The sequence below is a fragment of the Lissotriton helveticus genome, chromosome 1_1 (genome assembly GCF_964261635.1).
Source record: "Lissotriton helveticus chromosome 1_1, aLisHel1.1, whole genome shotgun sequence".
In the NCBI taxonomy this organism is placed as follows: Eukaryota; Metazoa; Chordata; class Amphibia; order Caudata; family Salamandridae; genus Lissotriton; species Lissotriton helveticus.
The window spans coordinates 359784984-359806075 of NC_136057.1; the positions used below are offsets into that span (position 1 = coordinate 359784984).

The 21092-nt window shown below is 46.0% G+C and overlaps 1 protein-coding gene across 8 annotated transcripts in view; it reads right to left on the reverse strand.

The window, feature by feature from the left end:
* The window catches only part of LOC144808497 (adenosine deaminase 2-like), a 405785-nt gene that overhangs the window by 28105 nt on the left and 356588 nt on the right, over nucleotides 1-21092 (reverse strand). For 7 of the 8 annotated variants that reach the window (XM_078673640.1, XM_078673641.1, XM_078673637.1 and 4 more), the window contains 2 exons: nucleotides 11732-11889; nucleotides 1034-1236 (listed from right to left, as the gene is read on the reverse strand). In XM_078673640.1, the coding sequence (XP_078529766.1) occupies nucleotides 1034-1236; nucleotides 11732-11889 (361 nt within the window). Of the gene's footprint in view, nucleotides 1-1029; nucleotides 1237-11731; nucleotides 11890-21092 lie in introns of those variants that run through there. The other variant, XM_078673644.1, reaches the window with a different exon arrangement.

Below are 21092 nucleotides of genomic sequence, written 5' to 3' on the forward strand. Positions count from 1 at the left end.
TTGAAACAGGTGTTGCGCACACACATGTCCAAAGGACATGTGTGTGTGCAACATCCAACTTAGAAAAATGCTTTTAAAAGCATTTTTCTAAGTTTTTGCTATTCACCGAGAGGTCTGACCTCTCGGTAAATAGCGGCCCAAAATTGCATTTTCGCAATTTTAAAATGCTTCATGAATTGCATTTAAGGAATCTCAAATAGAGATTCCTTAAATGTAATTCCTCGCAATTTAGCGAATTAGCAATTACCGATTTTTGCATTTGGGATGATGAATCCCAAATGCAAAAATTGCGCTCGCAAAGGGCCAGATTCTCAGAATCTCAGAATCTGGCCCTTTGCGAGCGCAATTCGGCTTGATGAATCAGGCTGTAAGAGGCAAGTCAGTAGTCAAGTAAACCTTAAACGTGGCCTAGATTCTTTTTTATAGATGAACAACATTTTAGTCTTTTAAATCAAACAGAACAGGTGGTTGTACAGTGCACATCCTGAGCTGAAGTATTTAGAAGTGTTCTCATATGTGCAAATGTTTGCCTGGGATCAGACAATGTAAACAAGCAGGGAAGCAGGTATTAATTCCCGGGTATCTGGTTTCATGTTTTGAAATTCAGCCGTCAGGTACATATCTAGCCCCTTTCTCCTGTTTTACATCAAAATACACTGTTTTGTCCTTTATTCTTGGAAGAAAACTGCCACAGACATTGCAGTTCTGACTCTGTCCCCGCAGACCCAACTACAATGCCAAGAATTAATTTATTCGGGAGACGTCACACCCCAAACACCACTTCTGAAGCTACACCTCTGTTCCCTCTGCATGTTGGAGGAATAATTAATATTTGCTTACCAGGCCCACCATGCCTGGGTGGACCATCTAAAGGGTAAATGCTGGTGGCTTTTAGCCACAACATCTTTTATGGCTTGCAGGTTTATATCAAGGCTACTGCTCCGCAAAACTGTAACTGAGGCCCAATATCCCCAAGTAACAAACTAAATCCCAATGGGCACCTAGTCAGTTAAATGGAGAGAATGATACTTACTGAAGAGAGTTTAAGGCCAGTTGCTTTAAGGTTTTCAGGTCGCTCTTCATCCCTCCAATGCCCATGAAGACTTCATAGAAATCGTACGACAATCCTTTGGCTCCAAATAGGGATGGATCATCAGAGCTGATCACAAGAGGATGCCCGCTAGCCATGAGACCTGAAGCTGGGTGGTTCCTCATATCCGATACCAGCATCAGCACCTGTCAAGAGGAGAGCATACATCTTTTTTTTTTTCTTTTCTTTTTTTACAGATGCTCACCACACAGATGCCACAGCACAAACATATGACATTGTTCTACATTTTGTCCATCAACTGTGTTTTTTGCAATTTTCACCTCGAGTGGGCTGGGTATGCTCAGACGTGAGTCCCAGGCTCTCCACACCACTGGAGTCAAGCTATCCAGGCTGCTGAAGGCTGATAGCCAGAAACCGGTCCTTGGATGCTTGATTCCGGTCTGGGAAAGACAAGGCTTGGTAGTTCGGACTGTACTGTTCCCTTGAGGCACAGGGTCAGAGCTGATTTGCATATAGCCAGTGTCTCACCCAGGGTGGTGTGGAGTGCAAAAAAACGATGGATTTAGGCCCAGATCCTTGTACTGGGGTGAATGTATGACATTGTTCTACATTTTGTCCATCAACTGTGTTTTTTTCAGCACAAACATAGGGCAAAAATGCGGAGCTTATCGAATCAAGGCATTTATGCCCTCTCATTTTCTGAAAGCTTTTAGTAAGTGAATTTTAGGGAAAGAGACACAATTTTAAGATCGAGGGTATACAATGGATAGAAGTCAAGATGCATCATCGGTATGTAACAAAACCTTTAAGGCTACTCCTTGTCCCTAGACAGACCCTGATGAGGCTAGTCAGGGTTATTTAAGGCACACCCCATAAGCAGGACTGGGCCATCTTGCACCCACCCTCTTGTCCGTACACTGTACAACTGGACCAGATCAGGATCCATGATTGCATGCAGCAAGAGACAGCCAGGTTTGGCGGTCCACTACAGAAAAAAAATGCACTACTTAACAAAAGCCAGCATCAACCAATGAAGCCAAGTGGCACTTCCTTCTAGTCTGTCACTGGAGAGAAGCTGTTACAGGTAACATGGATGAGATGCATTACATGTCCCCAAAGACGCAAGATGATACATCAATCAACATGGCGGTATTGGGGGAATAAGGAAGGCTAGCAATTACTTGTTACAAAGCAACAGGGAAACAAGAACCGCAGATAGCATGTTTCCATCAGAACCTAGATCAGGAACAATCCACCCCAGATGAGAAACAGAAGATCCACAAACACTGTTCTAGAAAGACACTATAAACAAACATGGTTGATGTGCATCAAAGGCACAGGATCCACTGTCCCTGCAAGACAATAATTGTATAGCAGAAAAAGATTAGATGGGAGTCTTCAAGACCCGAACCTACACCATGAGCAAATCCTGATCAGTTATGAAAATCCCAGTGAAGCAGATCAGCTGAATGAATCGCAAACGCAGTGATGTCAAGATTCAGTGCACAAGCCACTTATTCCAAGAAAGCAACATGGCCCATTGCTTATTTGGTCATTTGTGTGGACACATTCAATTTCTAGGTATGTCCAATGAGATAAAGTGATTTATTTTACAACGTACACTTTTTAAAAACCTTTTTATTCAAGTTTTGTCAGTATCAATAACAGATCTCAGCAGATTGAGCCAAACATCAAATACAAACTGCATGTTATCATCATGGGAGACCTGGGTGACCATAAAATTGCCAAGATCTACCAGACCCTAATTTCTAACCAACCAGATACTTTTGGAGTCCTACTCGCAGCATGGGAGGCTGACATGAGTTACTTGAGGCTAGAGACGCCGTTTGCCTGCCGCCAAAGAGACCAGGGACATTGCCGGTTTCTACACGGACTTTGGGACCACGCTGAGAGGATCTTTGCACGGGCGTGCAGCGGGACTGCAAGGACCTGGGGGCCAAGTACCAGCTAATCGGCCGCACCTGGGTTCTCCTCTCGCTCCGCCCCTTCGCTCCACCCCCTTCTAGTCTCTCACCCTTCAATAGGAGCAACCCTTACGCGCGCGCGGGACCGAGCTCGGGGCTAAGCCCGGGCAAAGGGCGGGCCGTCAGAGGCCGTCCGTGGTCGGGCGACGTTGGGTTGGGCCACCCCCCTGGCTCTTTCCTCATATTAAGGGAGTAATTGTGGACTTATTAAGTTTCTGTTTCCCTTTTGTATTTTTTTCACTAGTTGTTGTCATCATGCCTTTACGGTCCGGGAAGGAACGCTCTGTCCAATTACAGACTACCAAGGGGGTGGTTACTGGCCCCTTGGATGCCTTTATTACTAAGGCCACAGGAATCCTGGAGAAGGAGATAGCTTTTGCGGAAAAAAGGCTCTCACTTGATCTGATTAGTGGGAAACGCTCTTCGTTAGGGCCCCTTGCCATGGCACCTAGTCCTAAAGTTACGGCACTAGACACTATTCCATCCTTGGTTCCGGTCTCGGTGGATATACACTGCGAGGCGGAGGGTCTGTCTTTGATCCCCTCCGACAGTGATACGAGTTCTAGCGAGCCATCTAGGAGTGTGGAGGGGGGGGGGGGAGTGTACACTTGGTTAGCCAATCCCAACTAGATTCCTCGTCACTCGGGGATTCGCCTACGAATCCACCCGGTAAAAGGAAACGAAGAAATCGAAGTAAGGATTGTCAGAAGGGAGGTATCTCAAAAATACCCAAAATAATTGGCTCTCCCCAGCCCCAATTATTTCAGAAGCCTATACTTGCTCACAGTCTTCTTTGTTTGATAGGGATCTCTTACCCACCTCGCAAGTCCAATCTGGTTCTTCTGACCCATATCCCGCGAGTTGTAGTGGCGTTGAGGTACTACTTGGTAAAATGGAAGTACTATTTAAAACACTTATGCTGCCCCTATTGGAAATAACTAGACTTATGCACTCAAAATTGGACATCCTTGAGAACCTTGTTAATACTAACACTGGTTTGTTAAAAAGCCTAGCTAATGACCAAATGGTTTTGTCTAATACTATTAGTACTATTAAGCCCAAAACTCAGGGAGCAGCTGCTAGCAGCAAGCAGTCCGTCATAGCTCCTGGTAAGTCAGCTACTACTCGCCCAGCTATAAATAATCTTGCTAGTATGGGTTCTGGAGTCGGCAACCCTCATAATGTCATCACCCCTGCACCGGCACCATGCCTACAGGTCTTAAAACCCAAGAAGGCCAGTTTTAAATCCAATCCCCCGGCCCCACAAAGTAACTCCATACCAACACCCACAATTTGTTCCCAGGACCATGTGAGGGGTGGCTCTATCCCTTCTATGAATTCTAAAACAAATTCACGAGCGGTGGGGAGTGTAATCTCTAATTCAGTCCCTCCACCATTGAAGGCTAATAAACGGGGACCCCCTCGCACAGACCTACCCATCGAAGCTACCCCATATACAATTGTTTTAACAGGAGTCTCACCCTGCAGGGAGGGTCAAATTGAATCTTATGGGGACCTTAAAAACAAAGTTGTTTTTTGGCTAAACAAAAATCGTCCCCTTCCACCGTCCTCTGTTACTGATATACTGAATGTGAGAAGAGTTGATTGGGTGGGACATTGTGTAAATGATCTAGAAGGGGATTGTATTATCATAAACTTTAGAGATCCTTGGGTGGTCGACTATATTCGTAGAGATGCAAGGTTTGAGAGGGTGGGTGATGTGCAGTCCCTGGGTCTTGGCTATTTTTATCCCAAAAGATATAGTGTGCCAGTTGCCAACTCTTTGATGCCGAACAGCTTTGTTGGTAGATCCCAATAGGCAGGGTTCCCACATTCCCCTTTCTACCCTTGCTTGTTTAATCGCTTTGAACCTTTATCTGGTTTGGAGGGTATCGATTGACTCCATTCCGTATGTGACGGAGGGAGTGAATGTGAGATTTATGGCAGCAGGGATGATGGAGTAGACAATGTGGTAGCAAGCCTGGAGGGAGTAAATATGGAGAAGGGGTCAGTTACAGCCTTAGTAAGTCATGTAAACGGTATCCGGCCGGTTGCTTGTCCCCCGAGCATAGGTAGGAATATATGTCCAGATCAGTGTGTTTCGGATCTTGTTGCACCCGTTAGTCAGGGTACGCCGCTTAAAATGGCCTCATGGAACATCGCAGGGCTAAAAGGGCGTGTGGGCTCTGAGGATTGGACAGACTTTATCGATACCTTCGACATTTTAATTTTTCAAGAGAGTTGGGTCCCTGATCCAATATATCGGGTAGGTTTTTTAAATTTTTATAAACCTGCGATCCCCCCTAAAGTCAGAGCTTCTTGGGGTATAGTGATTTGGGTTAGACAGTCTATTGATTATAATCCAACTGAAATTGTAGTGGACAACCCAGATCTCTTGGGAATTAAATTACGAAAGAAAAACCATCAGGACATAGTAGTTATTAATATCTATGCCCGAGGTTGCCCTGGTGGGCGCTGTCCGGTTGTTGTTAACGAACTGGACTCCTACCTTGATTTAATTGGGAGAGATAAATTAATCCTCGTAGCAGGGGACCTAAACTGTACCTTTGAACCCCTGTTCAGCGAAGAGGAGGACTTGGGGTCCGAGGAAGATGCAGTGTGGAATATCCCGAAGTTGGCCCTGAATAAAATCAAGAAGGGGACCGAGGCCGCACTTCACTGGTCAGGGTTGTGTTTGGAGTGGGGTCTGAGAGCGGCAAACGGGCGCTCACCATCCGACAAGGTTGACTGCCTCACTTTTGATAATGGGGTTAGCAAAAGTAGACTAGATTATATCCTGATTAAAATGGAATACTGGTCACTCCTGGTCGATATGGAAGTTGTGGTTCGCCCAGAAAGCGACCACCACCCATTGGTCATAAGCCTTAAGCTCCCATGCAATCTGATTAGGCCCCAATTAGCCTCATGCATAACGGCCGAGGCCGTCCTGACCAATGATAGAAGAAGGGTAAAATGGTGCAGGGCCGTGAAGGATGCCACTTTGTTAGATGGCATATCAAAGGAAGTTCCGATGACATTGAGTGCCATGTTGAATGTATCATCCATTTTGGATGCTGCTTCTCAGATTGGCGATCTCCATGAACAGTGTTTCATCAAACTCACGGCCCTGCTGACTCTTCCTAACAAACAAGGGAAAGAGATGGCAATGGGTTCCTGGAAAAAATGGTACAATAAGAACTGTAGGGTAGGACATAGCAATTTAATCAAAGCTATTAAATCACGGGTTACCAGTGATATTAAAATGGCACGCAAAACGTATAAAAAAACTCCAGTGGGAGGCGAAGAGGGAGTGGGACGAGTGCAATTGGTCCAATCTCTTTGAGGCATGTTTATCCCCGAATCAGGCTAAATTCTGGGAAATCGTGAAATGGGGCAGGAACCCCGACTCCCAAACTCCAGCAAACCATGTGTCTGTGGAAGACTGGGTGGAATTTTACTCAGGACAGTTTAAGGACCCTAATTTGCAACTTCTTAATGGGCAAGGGATGCAGACACCTATTCACCTTAATCATAGTCACTCGTTGATTTTTACAACCCTTGATACTGAGTCTGCTCTCAGCTTGGTCCAATCGGCGAAAGCGCCAGGGATGGATTCTATTCCGGCAGACCTTTTTAAAACAAATCTCCAACTCTGGGTTCCCTATATAACCCTGATTGCTAATGCAATAACCAAAGGAGCAAGGATCCCAGAGTCCTGGAAAGGGGCGGAAATTCTCCCAATTTTAAAAAAAGGGGATCGTTCTGCACCAGGAAATTACCGCCCCATCAGCTTAATCGATTCACTACAAAAAATCTTTGCCAGGATGGTCCTTGCGAGAGTTCAGGGATGGATGGAGATGGAAAACATTCTCTCCCCATTACAGGCGGGCTTCAGATCAGGCATCAGCACCATCGATCAGGTATTCAGATTTACTCTGATATACTGGAAGGTGGTGCTGATGGGCGGTGGACACATCTACGCCGCCTTTATAGATCTGAGGTCGGCCTTTGATCTTGTGCCAAGAGCCAAGTTGTGGGTAGTCTTGAGAAACCTGGGATTACCGTTAGACCTATTAGATCTTGTGGTCAGATTACACTAGGGCAATTTTGCCATGGTAAGGTGGGGAGGCCAGGGGCAGGTGACGGACAGTTTTCCTGTAACACGAGGTGTCCGTCAAGGGTGCGTTTTGGCACCAACCCTTTTCTTATTGTTTATTGATCAGGTGGTGAAGTTTTTTGCCGAAACCTCTACGGATGCACCATGCTTAGGTGGGACCAAATTCCCAATGCTCATCTTTGCAGATGATACTTTACTCCTCTCAAAGACACGCAGAGGGTTGCAAACCACTATAAATAGGTTCGAGGAGTTTTGCAAGTTAAACGATCTGCAAATAAATGTGAGCAAGACCAAATTTATGGTCTTAACCAAAAATCGTCCCATTAAAAGTTTTGTTACGTTGAATGGTGCAAGTCTTGAACAAGTCGAGCCTATGACTTACTTTGGAGTGACAATAGATTATCGCCTCCGCTGGAAACCCCAGATTGACGTGCTCCGCCTAAAATTTGCAAGCCTCACGGGCTGTTTAATTCAGGAACAAAAATTGTCATTAACTAAACGGGTTAAACCAGCACTTAGGATTTATGAGGCCAAGATTAGTTCTGCTATTTTGTACGGGGCTGACCTATGGGGTTACAAGGACCTTTCGCCACTGGTAAAAGTACAAAACAAATTCTTGCGGAATTTGGTAGGTCTCCCGCAATCTACACCAATCAAACCACTCTTGGCGGACATGAGCTGCATACCGATTAACGAGATGGCGCGTTATCGGCTAGTGGCGCTGTGGAGACGGATCTGGACGTCACCGGATTTAAGTCTCTTCGCAAGCGAATTGTTGGATGTGAGATCAGTACTGGGTTCTAGTAACATTCCTTGGCTACGTGAGGTGAAATCAATTTTGGAGGACATGGGTCTTAACGACCTGTGGGTTTCTCCGGGGTCCACTATATTCTCGTCAAAGCAAGCCTTCAAAGCACTCTACTGGGCATCTGCTAAACTTCCATCCATTGCGCAATCTGATGTTACCAGCTTGACAGGCAGATTTCTGGCCCATAAACTAGACCCTCTTCTGGAGAATTATTGGGATGTTGTTACAAAAACTCTAGATAAAAAACTATACCATCAGTTTCGAGTTGGGTCCCTGCCAGTAAGATCTTTTAGTAAAAATTGGTCTGGTCATTCTAATGAGCTCTGCCCCTGGTGTGTTGACCAAAGGGAGAGTGTGGGTCACTTTGTCTTTGCATGTCCAGCTTATCATGCCCCTAGAACCAAATAGATTAGGCCTATTTGTTCCAAAATGAAAATTAAAGGGAGCTCTGAAGCTTTGTGGGCGCTACGTACTATTACTTCAGAGATGGTGGTAATAGGTGTGGCCAAGTATTTGGCGTGGGCATGGATCATCCGAGCCAGACACCTGCAGACATCTGCAGCCAGTTGATTGATAAAAATGTTATTAGGGCTTTCATACATTGGGTCTTTAATAAATTGTTTAATCGTTTTTTAATGATGAAATGTTTTAGGTAAATATGATGTTTTATTCATTTTGTATCCCATCAATTTTATTGTACAAATTGTCTTTTATGATGTATTAATCGAAATAAAGACGTATGAAACCTGAAACCTGAGTTACTTGGAGATTGAAGACTGTCGGGATTCTGGGTTCTCCAAGAGGAGCAGCCATAGTGGCACGGCTCCAGCTGACCCTATTTAAGTACATTCAAAGGGGGTACCTTACATGTCACTGGCTCTAGAGACTGGGGGTGAATGCCTTTCCCACATGTCCCCGTTGCGGTGCTGGGGGCATTCACACAGTATGGAGCTGCCCGGAGTTGGAGGGATTCTGGCAGGGGGGATGGGTCACATGTCCGGGTAGGGTCCTGTCCTGGCACATTCTGGGAAACCTGAGGTTGGCCCTTCGTCACCTTATGGAGGATGTAGGTGGAAAAAATATACATTTTCTTTGCTTAGCTTGAGACTGACGCCGACTAATTGCGACATAACCAGGGGATGGAATTAGGTGACCCCCTCACTCGGGTGGAAAAGGGAATGGACAACTGTATGGGAAAGGAGATTGCAGTATATAAAGCCTGGGGTTGCCCCCAAAAACTACCCGAAAATGTGGTGGGCAGATTACAGAGGAAGTGAGTTGGCCCCAGTCTGCCAGATACACCCACTCCTCGATTAGGAAATTTGGAGATTCCAAGAAGAAAAAGAGATTTTTTTTCTTTACCAATGGAACGGATTTGGAGAGAGATCAGCAGGACAGTTGTATTTTATTTTCATGATAATGTATTTATTTTTCATTAATTCAAACAATGGGCCGCATTGGAATTCTCAAAGTTGAAAATTAGCTACTTACCTGTAACTACGGTTCTCCAGCATTGGTATCTTTCATAGATTCACATGCTTGAATCATCACCATCATTGTAGTGGAAGTCCCACTGTATCATTATAAAAGTAGTAGATAATACTATCTAGCATAAAATGCAATGAACAGTCACTGCAATAGCCTATCCACCTTCTTTTGTAAAAAAAAGGACCAAACTTAAAACACCACCAATATGGCAACAGCACCCTGTAGAACACTCCCTAGAGAGACTGAGTTTCACAGATTTTCAAGCACAAGTGTGAAACTATATACTTGAGGAAATAAGGGAAGCCCCTTCAGGGAGGAGGGTGGATTCGAAGTGACTCAATGACAGATACCAATAATGGAGAACCATAGTTACAGGTAAGTAACTCTTCTCTTCTCCAGTATTGGATCTTTCATAGAATCACAAGCTTGAATCTGAGTAGGTAGCAGTTTTGTAGACAAATACTCATAGAAAACAAAGATAAATACCCGTAGACGATGGTGGGTAATAATATACATGCATATATCCTCCAAAAAAACAGGCGCTATTTAGTTGCCTTTGAAACCTCTCCGGCCTCTAGATATGCCATCCGAATTCCGGGATTGCTAGATATCTAGAGGCCGAAGAGGTTTCAAAGGCAAGAAAATAGCCTTGGCTCCTCATGTGTAACCGTTTTTTGGAGGCAGATGGCCCATTAAAACAGAATGTGGATTTAAAGAAGATTTGTTCCCTGAACCCTGAGCGCTGGAGATACATAGGCAGGCCTGTGTCTTGGATCAATTTCAACTACAGATTATGAGGACTAACGTCTGATAAAGGTCATCCATTTTGAACAAGCTGTCGTGCTGTCATAAGAAATTCAGGGTGGAACTTCTTAGAAAGCCATACACAGATTCTTTTTAGTCCTGAGGAAGACCCCCCCCACAGACGAGCACATTTTCGCAATATTTACAGGGGTCGAAACATCAACGCTAAATATCAAGTGCAAATGATAACCCAGATTGATACAGATTAACATGATTTATTTTACACTGGGTTGATACGTACTCAGCAATATTTCACACTTTTGTCTAAATGTGTCTTTCTGAATTTATGTTGATGTGTCTTTTATATATGGTGTTGTGATAAGTAGATACATTGCTTTGAATTCACTTTATGTCATTTATTTTTAATGTAATTGTATAGTGTTTATCTGTGGGAGCATTTGCTTATACCTTTTGAATACATGATTCACATAAATTTACTATAAAATTATATCTGAGAAACATATGAGTTTTTGATTTCGGTTTGGTTTGGAAGTAATTAAGATACATAGATTTTCATTAAATGTGAGTGCTATCAGAATAGAAGGACACAAATTGAATACAGGTCATATGCTCTCTTGAAGCTATTAAGTGGCGGAATATGAGAGGCAGCATTGTATCCTGGCTAGATACGTATAGCAGGGTATCGTCCGCATAAAGAGAGATCCGCTCGTCTATCATCCGCCCCTTGGTATCTTGAAACCCCTTTATGTCTGCATTAGCTCTAATTATACACGCCAGTGGTTCTAAACCAGTGCAAAGAGCAGGGGGAGCAGCGGGATTGAAAAAAATCAGCGGACTCTACACCATTGACTTTAACACTCGCCCTGGGATTTGCATATAGTAGATCAACCCAGGTCCGGAAATCCCTCCCACCTACTGTACATTCTCTGTCACTCATACCCACCAGCAAGTGTTATGACTTCATCATTATCTGCCCAGGCTGAGGGTTTTCTGTCAGTATACTAGTAGGCAGTGTATCTGGCTCCCAATCTCCAAAATGACGAATGCCAGATCAGGTCGCTCACCTTCCCGCTCTTCAGTAATCCTGCACCGGTATTGGTTCCCATTCAGCTCTGCGGAACTAGAGCGGGACTGACTCCAGGCTCACCAGAGGTTCCCACCACCACTGGGGCTCTGATGCTGCACACTGTGCATTCAGCAGTAGCCCCACAAAATAGGCACCTTAGGTCTCTGCTCTTGAAGCTGCAAACTGTACTTCATCACCACCTTCTTCCGGCGATTCCCTATGGCAGGATCCATGAGAGGGGAAAGGGCTAATGTCGCACAACAGGGGAAGGGGCTAGAGCATTTATGTGGCCAACTTGAACGGTGGGAGCCCATGCTCCCAAATCATACACTTTATAAAGTAGAAAAGCGGACTTTCAGCTCAGCATTTTGATCTTTTCCACCTAGATGCTCTCCACTCACCCGATCATATTGTATTGTCTCTTTATTTGTCTCCCTTAAACTGCCCATACCTGGTTGGAGACTGGACAGACTTCTAATGGGATAGCCATCTTCCTTGACAGTTCCAATGCCTCTGGATGTTTTAGGATGGCAAATCCATGGCCTATGCGAGTGGTGTTCAGCAATATTGCATCAAGGATGTTCTCATCGACCGCAAGGCCTTGCCAGTCTGTGGGAAGAAGCAATACATATATAAACATTGAAAATTATCAAAGAATTTTGATATATATTTTTCTCAGAAAAGATGGCAGCAGATAGACTACATTGTCTTACAATCAACCCATCATTTTGTACATTTCCTAATGTGAAGGGTTCACAGAACCGTGAAACTCTTAAGGAATTTCTTTATTGATTTGCTGATACAGATGAAGTATCCTGGCTTCCCTAGGAGCCTAGATCTTTTCCGCACTGCAGTTTAGAAAATCCAGTCCCTTCAGTCTGCTAGCCCCTACTTTATCCTCTTCAAAATATCAGGCTAAACTCTGTCCCCTACCAACTAGTCTGCAATATGGAACATCCCATCAGCAATAATTCCATCAGTCTATCAGGTCCTCCACGACTGAAGGGATGCTGCTAATTACATAGTGTGTGTACGTGAATCCTACTCACCACTTGACCACACCCTTGTGTCAAACTGATTCAAGATTTGAGATTCCCACCTTCCTTATGAAATGCTGAGATCTGATTGGTGTGAAGGTGGTCTGTTATTTTGAAAACTCTTCCACCTTTCCCACCAAATAAGCCAAACCCCGACTATGGCTGCATTAAAATGCTGGAGGAAAAGACATTTTCCTCCTCACTACTGTTTTAATCTTTCTCCTGCCATGCCCTCGGATGCCTAATAACAGTTAAGTATTTTCTTTGAGATCCAGCTGCCTGCTCTACATTATCGGTACAAAAGGGGGTGGTGATGGACGGAGCATCTGAATCAATCAAACACTCACACCCAGTCAAAAGATCTGGGTTTAATCCATCACCGTTCTTTAGTCCACTCTGCCACCCCAGTTCAGACATGGCTATATGCAAATCAGTCTGACCCTGTGCCTCATGGGAACAGTCCAGCCCGAACTGCCAAGCCATGTCTTCCCTGGACCAGAAACAAGCTTCCGAGGACCGGTTTCTGGCATTCCAGCCGTCTTCAGCCCGGCTTGCTTGTATCCAGTGGCAAAGTGAGCAAGGGACTCACGTCTGAGCATACCCTGCCACACCCATGGCGGCCAAAAGCGGTACAAAAGGGGGTGGTGATGGACGGAGCATCTGAATCAATCAAACACTCACACCCAGTCAAAAGATCTGGGTTTAATCCATCACCGTTCTTTAGCCCACTCTGCCACCCCAGTTCAGACATGGCTATATGCAAATCAGTCTGACCCTGTGCCTCATGGGAACAGTCCAGCCCGAACTGCCAAGCCATGTCTTCACTGGACCGGAAACAAGCTTCCGAGGACAGGTTTCTGGCATTCCAGCCGTCTTCCGCCCGGCTTGCTTGAATCCAGTGGCAAAGTGAGCAAGGGACTCACGTCTGAGCATACCCTGCCACACTTATGGCGGCCAAAAGTGGTACAAAAGGGGGTGGTGATGAACGGAGCATCAGAACCAATCAAACACTCACACCCAGTCAAAAGATCTGGCCATCCTAGTTGTGGGTGCCACTGACTGGATTGCTGCTTGTCTACCATTGGGTATGTGTGTCTCAGATGGTCATACAGATGGCAGTGTATAGAGAGAATATTGGTCTGCCCTTTGTGCAATCGACTGACTCCCTGTCCTGCCGATTAGTCCTGCTGTCCTGACCACAAGGGGCAGCTTTGAGCAACTCTCCGTTCCTTTAAAGTTTTCTATGGAAGTGTGTGAAGGGCAGGAAATGCAGATATTTCCAGGTACTGCCATGGTCAGGAATTAAAGAATTGAAATTAGAACAGAAGTCACAGAAGAAATTATATTAACACAGAGGGGGAAATAGAAGGGTGACTACAAGTGCAATGAAGCAGTATAGGCACAAACAAAGGAGTAAAACAATGATGGCAACAGAATGAAAAAGTAGGAAGAGCTGTGGACATTAGATTGGAAGCGAAAGGAGGGAAAGAGGTACCAAAGGAACAGCCCACTAAATAAGGCGGAAACAGGAAAAGTGAGCAGACGGGAAAGATATGAAAATAGAAAAAAGTTGCAGCAAGATAAGGGACTAAAGAATAAATGAGGTTACAGATGGAGATTTATTGCTAGAAAGACGTGGAAGCAAAGGGAAGAGAAATGAAGCCGAAAAAAGCAAAGAAAGAGGCAGCTGCTACAAAAGTAGAAGATATAAAGATGGGAGACATATTTTTGGAATTTACCTGTGTCATTTCTCAGAATGTGGTCTCTCCTCATTACCTTTAAATCCTAGTCTTTACTTATAAGATGAAACTGAGATAAGCGACCCCAAAACTGGCTGAAAATGAAAGCCCTGCTTAGCCTAACGGCATTCTTCTGTTCTGTGGGGCTTTTATGGAGTTTGTCTCTGATACCTCCTCTTACTTGGCAGATGCCCAGAAGGTATTCTTTGGTGCCAGTTTGTGGGATTCAGACATGTCATTGTATGACAGTTGTGGTTCCCGGACTCAGGCGGTGGGTTGGCACCTACTCTTCTTCAATCAATCAAATCATTCAGGGGTTTGTAAAAGTACAGATACTCACCATGATGTTATCAAGGCACTGAGGAGGAAGGGAAGGAGAGGCTGCTGATCCGTATGGACGCTGGGGTGCAGTCGAACAGCCAGGTCTTGAGATTCTTCCTGAATTGGGTCAGCGACTGGGATTTGCCTGAGGTGGTAAGGTAGAGTGCTACAGGACTTGGCAATGAGGTAAGAGAAGGATCTTCCTCAGGTTCTAGACTTGTGGATCCTTGGGACGGTAGCCAGGGCCAGTTAAGTGGAGCTGACGTGTCTGGTGGGTATGTGGAATGAGAAGCGGTGGTTCAGATATGCTGGTCCTGCATCGTGGAGGGCTTTGTAGGCATGTGTGAAGTGATCCTTTTGTTGACTGGGAGCCAGTGGAGATCTCGAAGGTGTTTGGTGATGTGGCTGTGGAGGGGCAGATTGAGGACCAGTCTGGCTGCGGCATTTTGAACGATCTATAGTTTCCTGAGGAGTTTCTGGGTGAAGCCAGCGTAGATGTGTTGTCATAGTCAAGTCTGCTGCTGATGAGTGTGTGGGTCACCTTCTTTCTGGATTCGGTGGGGATCCATCTGACTGTCTTACGAACCAGGCAAAGCATGTGGAAGCAAGATGAAGATACAGCCTTAATCTGACAGTTCATTGTGAGCTAGGAGCCCAGTATGAAGCAGAGATTTTGTGCATGGTCCATAGGGGTGAAGGGCTCCCGGTGCGGCGGGCCACCATGAGTAGGCCCAAGCTGAGGGGGTGGGTCCCAGGATGAGGACTTTGATCTTGTCCAAGTTGAGTTTGAGTTAACTGTCTTTCATCCAGGTGGCAACGGCCTACATCCCACTGTGAGAGTTGTGTCTGGAGGCTGTGGGTTCGTTGGTAAGGGAGAGGATCAGCTGGGTGTCGTCGGCATAGGAGACGATGTTGGGCCCGTGGTTCCTGACAGTGGCTGTGAGCCGAGCCATGTAGACGTTGAAGAGGGTGCGGCTCAGGGAGGGGCCCTCTGTAGCTGATCTTTGTGGGTTCTGAGAGGACGGAGGAAGTCTGACTCGCTGTGTTCTACTGGTAATGAAGGGGTGGATCCAGTCCCGGGCCATATTTTGGATGCCGGTGTCATGGAGCGTCGTCATTAGGGTGGGTGGGATACGGTGTTGAAGGTGGCCGAGAGGACCAGGAGGATGAGGGCTTCAATTTCGCTTCAGCTTAGGAGGGTGTAGACGTCATCTGTAGGGGCTAGGAGGGTGGTCTTGGTGCTGTGGCTGTTTAGAAAGCAGATTTGGAGATGTCCAGGACGCGGTTGGCTTTAATGAACTTGGAGGGATGGGCGTTGATGGCTTTCTCGTTGACCTTAGTTGGGAAGGGGAGCAGTGAGATGGGTCTGAAGTTCTTGAGGTCTGTCGGGTCGGCGGATGGTTTCTTCAGCAGGGGATTTATCTCTGTGTGTTTACAGTTATCGGGGAAGGTGGCAGTCTCAATGGAGCACTTGATGGTGTGGCAAAGGTCGGAGGCAATGGAGGTGGCAGCCCTATGGAAGATGTAGTGTGGGCATGAGTCCAAGGGGGCTCCCGGAGTGGATGATCTTCATGTTCTTGAGTGTGTCATCTGTGGTGAGCGGGGTTCAGTTGAGCAGGATCTGTTGGGGTGCGGCATGGTCGGGTGCGGTGGTGTCGGGTGTGGTGGGAGAGTCTTGGGTGCCGGCGCTGCCATAGATGTGCCTGATCTTGTGGTGGAAGAAGATGCAGACTTTGTTGCAGAGGTCTTGGGAGGGTAGGATGTCTGTGGTCTATATGCTGGGTCTGGCAAACGCCTAGACAATGGCGAAGAGTTCTTTGCTGTTGTGTGCGTTGCAGTTGATTCTTTCTTGAAGGGCCGTTTTCTTTGTGGTTTTGAGGGGGAGGTTGTGTGCGGTGACAGCGGCTTTGAAGGTTGCATGGATTTTGTTATTCCTACATCTCTTTTCGAGTTGCCTGCAGGTGGGTCTGTACTCATGGAGGGCAGAAGTGAACTAGCTAACTTTCTTAGAGTGTTGCCTACCGGGTGCCTTCTTGAGGGGTGCCAGACTGACGGAGCAGTTGGAGATCCATCGGTGGAGGTTGCATGCTGAGGTGTTAGCGTCGGCGGATGTCGGCAGTGTGGTAGAGCTGAGGGAAGCGGTGAAATGTTCTTCGGTGATCTTGTTACAGATACTGCGGGTCGATGAGGGCAGTGGTGTAGGGTGGGTTTGGTGAAGGCACGGTGCATGCAGTGGTGGTCGGTATAGAGGAGATGGGTGGTGTGGCTGTAGGTGATGTTTTCGCTGGGGGAGAAGACTGGGTTGAGCGTGTCCTGCTGCATGGGTTGGAGAGGGGACTAGCTGCTTGAGTCCTATGTTTATGAGGTTCTCTAGAAGGGATTTGGTGTTGGGATCATTGGGGTTGTGCAGGGGATAGTTGAGGTCTCCAAGAAGGATGTAATTAGTGGATGCAAAAGCCTGGGGTGCAATGAGGCCGACTATGGTGTCAGTGAAGTGCAGGCAGGGGCCAGAAGGGCTGTAGACAAGGGTGATGCGTAGGGTGGTGTTGGGTTTGGTTTGGACCTAAAAGTGGGGGTGTTCCATGGTTGTCGTTGGGTCGTCTGAGTGGATGGTCAGGTGGAGGCTGTTTTTGTGGATGATGTCGATGCCTCCTCCTGGTCGGTTGGTGCGGTCCTTGCAGGTGATCTTGTAGCCATTGGGGATAATGGAGGCGAAGTCCGGTCCGGAGCTAGGGTATGTCCAGGTTTCCGTGAGGTAGGTGATGTTGGAAAGAACAGAGTCAAGGAGGTTCCTCATTTCTGTGGCATGTTTGTGGAGTAAGCACATGTTGAGAATGATGCAGCTGAGCCGGTCAGTTGCGCTGTTATTCGGCTGGGCAGCGGGAGGAGCTGGAGTGCGGAGGTGGGCGAGGGTGCAGCAGCAGTTTCAGCAGGAGAAAAGTCTTTGGGTGTCCTTTGGTGACGCGAGGTGACAGACGGCATAGTGTCCGGTATTGAGGGCGTAGAGGGTACTGGCGTTCTATCGGTGGAAGGTCCGAGGACCAGGGTCCATGGTGCTGAGCGTAGTCCAGGCGCAGACTGATTTGCCTTTGGCATGCCTTCAAAGGCCGCCATTAAGTAGTGTGCAGGTAGGCTGGACAGCAGGATACGTGAGGAGCGGGAAAGTGGCACTGGAGGGTGGCGGTCATCGTAGGGGCAAAGTGTGGCAAACAGCAAAAGGAGAAAAAAGGAAAACGCGCAAAAGGGCGAAAGGGATAGAAAAAGAATCCAAGAAAAAGATAGAAAAAGAATCCAAGAAAAAGGTAGAAAAAGAAAGAGATGGCAGCCCAGCAGCCGAGCAGTGACACTCTACAACTAGACCACCAGGGATGAGGCACAGATGGGTGCCTGCAGGTGGAGGAGGGCCTCGAACCACTGATCCGAGGGCCAGATGCTCAGCAGCAGGGAGCTCGGGGGCAGCAGCTACCTGGCAGAGCTGCACAAGGAAGGGAGCTTGGACTACAGGCTTCAGAGGTAGGAAGTATCTTCTTTACTCCTAGTTGTACTCTTCCTCCTCCCTGTCACTATGATCTACAAGCACTTCCCATTTGACTGATTGGGCCTGCGAAAGAGCCGTGGCTATGCAAGGAGAGAGCTATCCAGCCCAGTCTAAGGCTTAAAGTTTCAGCACGTTTCTTGAGTTTCCTTTCTTGAGGTGGGGATTATTTCATGAATAATAACTGGGATGAGGAATAGTAGAATATGGAGTCATGTACATTACTGGTAAGCAATCATGACTTCAAGTGCTCTTCGAGAGGGTAAGATTGAAAAACTGGTGTTCATTTCAAATGGAGAGTTAGTTTGTTTTTCCTTACTTAAACCATCAAACACTCTAACTCCATCATAAAAAGGTCCTGTTCTGTCTGCTTAGCTGTGGTTAAAAATAGAAATACATGTCTCGAAATTTTTTTTGAAGTAGTAGACACTCTAAATTAAATTAAGATAATTCAGATTGAGATGCGCTTGTACCATACTATAATGTAGATTTGGCACTATTAGTACTTCTGCAGATGGATAAATTACAAACAAAGAGATGGGGAGCAAAAGAGATGAGGATGAAAGGACCGTGTGACAGAGAAAATAAAGAGATGGGGGAGAGTAAAACTGAGGGGAGAAAAAGTTATCATGAGAAAGAAGAGCAATGTGTGAGAAGATGAGATAGACAGAGACATAGGTTTTCTGGCTTTTGTATGCTGGTATGTATTATTAAGATGAAACTCCAGCACAGAGACAAAGCAGATCTTCAAACATAAACAAATGCAAAGCAAACAAAGATCATAAAGGTGGGCATTCTTTATCCATTCAATAACTTATGAAGGCTGATCCTGTTACTGAAGCTTCTTGATATACATAGGAAAAAACATGCTGATGTTGGTGAGGTGTTTGTGTGTTTATGTTCTCACATGCAACTCAAAGTACTTATTTGTGAATTCACTTATTTGTAAAACATAAATATATGAAAGAATAAGTTATTTACCTTTGGTAGCATTTTTCTCTGGTGGATACTCTAATGAAAAGTAGATTCCTCACTTTTGGAAAATGTCAAGGTGCCACAATGGATCCAGAAGATTTTTCAGGATAGTTCCTCTGCACCCATAGGTGGCGTCAAGCGTTTCTGTGTGTACTCAACCCAGCCTTTAAGTAATACCTAGAGCTGCATATACATGCAATTACGTCAGTTTCTTTCTGGATATGGTCCATGCCCTCAGGTGCAGAGATCAAAACACAATTGTTTAAGCCAGTGTGCAGATCTCTAATTTGGGACCTTTTGAGATGGAAAAGAGACCATTCCACAGAATGGGGAGGCCGGAGAGTGGTGTGGAATCTGCACTTGGTTAGAGCAACCACCAGTAAGAGGGTTACCAAATGTTCATTAACTTGTCTTTCTGATGGATACTTCTAACCGTGTATTCTACACCTTAAGGTACAAAAGCAGTCACTCTTCGATGAAGGGTCTGTGGAATTACTCAGATCAAAAGTCCTATGGCACAATGAACTTTAAAGCAAACCTTGTTGTTGTCGGGGAAGTAGTTGTGAATGAGTCCACTGATGCCCTAACTGCTGCTGACAAATATGCAGAACAGGCACCCACACGCCAACACAGTGGTAGCAGCATTGGCCCTATTGAAATGAGCCCTAAACCGTTCTGGGGGCTGCTTCGTAGACATTGCATAGCAAATCCTAATACAGAGGACTATTGTAAGAAGCCATCCTTTTCATGTGGCAGTGCCAATGTAAGGGCACACCATTCAAAAAGTACAGACGACCCTTATTGGTTTACAGGGCTTAAATTAATAATAGCAACACAAATTTATGATGTATGGAATACTGAACATTGTCAAACACTCACCCCAGTCACAGATCTGGGTTAAATCCATTGTTATTTTGCAAACCATGCCACCCCAGTTTGGACCCAGCCATATGCAAATCAGTCTTGACCCTGCTCCCCATGGGAAAAGTCCAGCTCGAATTGCCAAGCCAAGTCCTCACTGGACCGGAAACAAGCATCCTGGGACCAGTTTCGGGGTATCACCCCTCATCAGCTGTGCATCATCTTTTTGTGTTGCTAAATGTATATTTCCAAGTGCTCTATTTGTGGTACTGTGGTTGAGCAGCTTAGACTTATCAGAGGGTAGTTTTAAGCATTTGCTGTACACACAATCAATAAATGAGACACACACACAAGAAGAAAATAAGAGACTAATTTAGAAAAATAACACAGAATTGATATATTTTAAGACATCAAGATCATCGGAATCAGGTCAGTACTTTTGGAGTTATAGATTTTAGTAGAAATCTTAGAAAATGCAGTTGAATAAAGTTTTTGAGGTATGAGACTGGAATGCAGTAATGTTATCCTATGGGAGAAAAATACACAGCATAGATATACATACAAACGTTTTTAGAGGGTACCTTCTAGGACTTGGGTAGCTTAGGAGGAAAGGTCAGAGAAACTACCAGTAGTTCGGTTTTATCTGCCCCGGTGAGTCCGGGTGCTGGTTGCTTTGGTAGCCTCAAAGGCTGCACATGGGGACTTGGGGACAAATCTGGCAGAACCCAAAGGGGGTGGGGGATCGGCTCAAGGGTCTCTGGAACATAGGGACACAGCTGGTTTACGTGAACCTGGGATGGGGGATTGGATGCAGAGGTGTTTTGTCCAGCGGGTAGCTGAAGTTAGAGGCTCTCACTTGGTTTTGGTGACATGGAGAGGAAAAGAAAACAGGGCAAAAGGGCCACTCTTTACGATGGCTTCATGGATCCTGAAGTCCCCTGATTGCGGGTCTGTGTTGGCATTGGTGGTGTCCAGGCTGTACTCGAACAAGCCGTGGAAGATGCAAGGACTCCGGTATCCAGGGGATTGGTACTGAGAGGCTCCTGGTGTGGTCAGTGTCTCAAGACTTGGTGAGAGCGATGGTGCTGAGCTCCTGGACTGACAACCTCAGTGGGACCGTGGGCAGCAAGACGAAATACCAGGTCGATGCAGTTGGTGCCTGCAGATGCAGGAGGATGGCTCCTCCACACCAAGGGAGATGCTCGGTTGTTAAGGTGGAAACAGTCCTCCAAAGAGCAGCGGGGGCTGTTCAGCTTCTGGAAGAGTCAGTCTTTATGACTGATGCAGTGCAAGTAGCCAGGCAGGGTTTGGCGCCAATCTCAGTGCAGAACCTATGTTCTCACG